This window comes from Penaeus japonicus, unplaced genomic scaffold (assembly GCF_977035675.1).
Source record: "Penaeus japonicus unplaced genomic scaffold, GWHDUDI00000001_assembly GWHDUDI00000038, whole genome shotgun sequence".
Lineage (NCBI taxonomy): Eukaryota > Metazoa > Arthropoda > Malacostraca > Decapoda > Penaeidae > Penaeus > Penaeus japonicus.
Window position 1 is genome coordinate 16,839,977 of NW_028234440.1, and position 2,500 is coordinate 16,842,476.

Below are 2,500 nucleotides of genomic sequence, written 5' to 3' on the forward strand. Positions count from 1 at the left end.
TCTTCCTCTTCTCCTCCTCCTCCTCCTCCTCCTCCTCCTTCTTCTCTTCCTCCTCCTTCTTCTTCTCCTCCTCCTTCTTCTTCTCCTCCTCGTCCTTCTTCTCCTCCTCCTTCTTCTCCTCCTCCTTCTTCTCTTCCTCCTCCTCCTCCTCCTCCTCCTCCTCTCCTTCTTCCTCTTCTTCTTCTCCTCCTCCTCCTCCTCCTCCTCCTCTTCCTCCTCCTTCTTCTCCTCCTGCTCCTCCTCCTCTTCCTCCTCCTTCTTCTTCTCCTCCTGCTTCTCCTCTTTCTCCTCCTTCTCCAACTCCTCCTCCTCCTTCTCCTCCTTCTTCTCCTCCTCCTTCTTCTCCTCCTTCTCCTCCTCCTCCTCTTCCTCCTTCTTCCCCTCCTCCTCCTCCTCCTCCTTCTCCTCCTTCTTCTCCTCCTCCTCCTCCTCCTCCTCCTCCTTCTCCTTCTCCTCCTCCTCCTCCTTCTTCTCCTCCTCCTCCTCCTCCTTCTTTTCCTCCTCCTTCTCCTCCTCCTCCTTCTTCTCCTCCTTCTCCTCCTCCTCCTTCTCCTCCTCCTTCTCCTCCTCCTCCTCTTCCTCCCTCTTCTACTCCTTCTCCTCCTCCTTCTTCTCCTCCTCCTCCTTCTTCTCCTCCTCCTCCACCTCCTCCTTCTTCTCTTCCTCCTCCTCCTTCTCCTCCTCCTCCTCCTCTCCTTCTTCCTCTTCTTCTCCTCCTCCTCCTCCTCCTCCTTCTTCTCCTCCTCCTCCTTCTCCTCCTCCTCCTTCTCCTCTTCCTCCTCCTCCCCCTTATCCGGCCTTTCACACACATTCAAAGGACACGTCACGCACAGGCACAGGATAAGTCACAGATTCTCGATATGTTTCTTATATTCTTATATTCTCTCTCTCTCTCTCTCTCTCTCTCTCTCTATCTATCTATCTATCTCTTTCTCTCTCTCTATCTATCTACCTCTTTCTCTCTCTCTCTATCTATCTATCTCTATCTATCTATCTCTTTCTCTCTCTCTCTCTACCTATCTATCTTTCTCTTTCTCTCTCTCTATCTATCTATCTCTATCTATCTATCTATCTCTTTCTCTCTCTCTCTACCTATCTATCTTTGTCTTTCTCTCTCTCTCTCTCTCTCTCTATCTATCTATCTCTTTCTCCCTCTCTCTCTCTCTCTTTATCCACATATTTTTTCTTTATTTATCGATCTTTCTCTTTCTTTCTCTATCGATCTTTCTCTTTCTTTTTCTCTCATACTCTCTATCCCTTCCTATCTCTCTCTACCTATCTATCTTTTTCTTTCTCTCGCTCTCTTTCTCTCTCTCTCTCACTCTTTCTCGCTTTCTCTCAATGAAATGATTGTATACACTTTGGTCACTACATTGTAGTTTTTTAAAATTTCATTACTCGAATGTCAAATATAATTTTTTTTTTTACAAGTCTGCAAAAACACCTGACAATTACGACTGCTTATTGTTTTTATTTATATCTTTCTGCTTTTTTTCTGCTTAAAATGGAAGAGAAGCAAATAGCAATCAAAGACAGATTTACTTGATTGAGACGCACGTAGTAATTTCCGGCATTCGATGTGTGAAATGACCTCAGGTTAAAATTTAATCACGTGTCTTTAATACACGAAGAATATGCAAATGATATGTGAAAGATACATTCAAAGAGTTAAACAAAACATCAATAATAAAGCTTTAAAATATAGATGACGAAACGAAAAAGAATATCAAACCATTCTTACATTTGTTAAAAAGAGAGAGAGAGTAAAAAATATACATATATCAGAATAGAAAAGAGAAAAAAAATCTCTTTCCGAACAGCCCAAAACGGTAACACTCACAACATACATATATATATATATTCTTTTTTTGAAATTTGTTTTTATTTTCTTTATTTTTATCTTTAATCATTATTATTATCATTATTATTATTATTATTATTATTATCATTATCATTATCTACTTATTTTTATACTTTTTTTTATTCATCTATTTGTTTTATTAACATCCCGTATCTCCTTCCGACAGCGCCTGTGGTGATGATTGAGGGCCTTACTGAACGCCACATCCAAGCTGGAAGTGTCCTGTCCATCACGTGCCTGGTTCTGCATCCTCTTCAGCAAGCTCCGGCTCACGTCCTTTGGTTTCACGGTACGGAAAATATTGATTACGACTCTCCGAGAGGTGGCGTCTCCATCCAGGTAGGTTTATTTAGCGCTGTCGTTGGATTCGGGTGTCCAGGTATGGATAGCATTGATTGATTCATTGATTAGGATTCTTGGAGAAGCGGTGGTGTCTTGGTCGAGATTAGCTTGTGAAGGGCTGTTTTTTTTTTTTTTTTTTTTTTTTTTTTTCTTTTTTAAGGGTGGGTGAGGTAATGTTTTTTTCCCCCAGCATATGACCTTTTTTTATTTATAAGTTTGTTTGTTTTTTGGCATATGACCTACGTTTTTTATTTATTATTATTATTTTTTTTAAGTGTGAGTAAGGTAATGTTTTTT

General features: G+C 40.7%; 1 protein-coding gene across 1 annotated transcript in view; it reads left to right on the forward strand.

Annotated features, from left to right (window-relative positions):
• The window catches only part of LOC122259556 (zwei Ig domain protein zig-8), a 256,039-nt gene that overhangs the window by 228,976 nt on the left and 24,563 nt on the right, over positions 1 to 2,500 (forward strand). Inside the window, exon 6 of the mRNA XM_086532813.1 lies at positions 2,028 to 2,200. Within this exon, the coding sequence (XP_086388939.1) occupies positions 2,028 to 2,200 (173 nt within the window). The remainder of the gene's footprint in view (positions 1 to 2,027; positions 2,201 to 2,500) is intronic.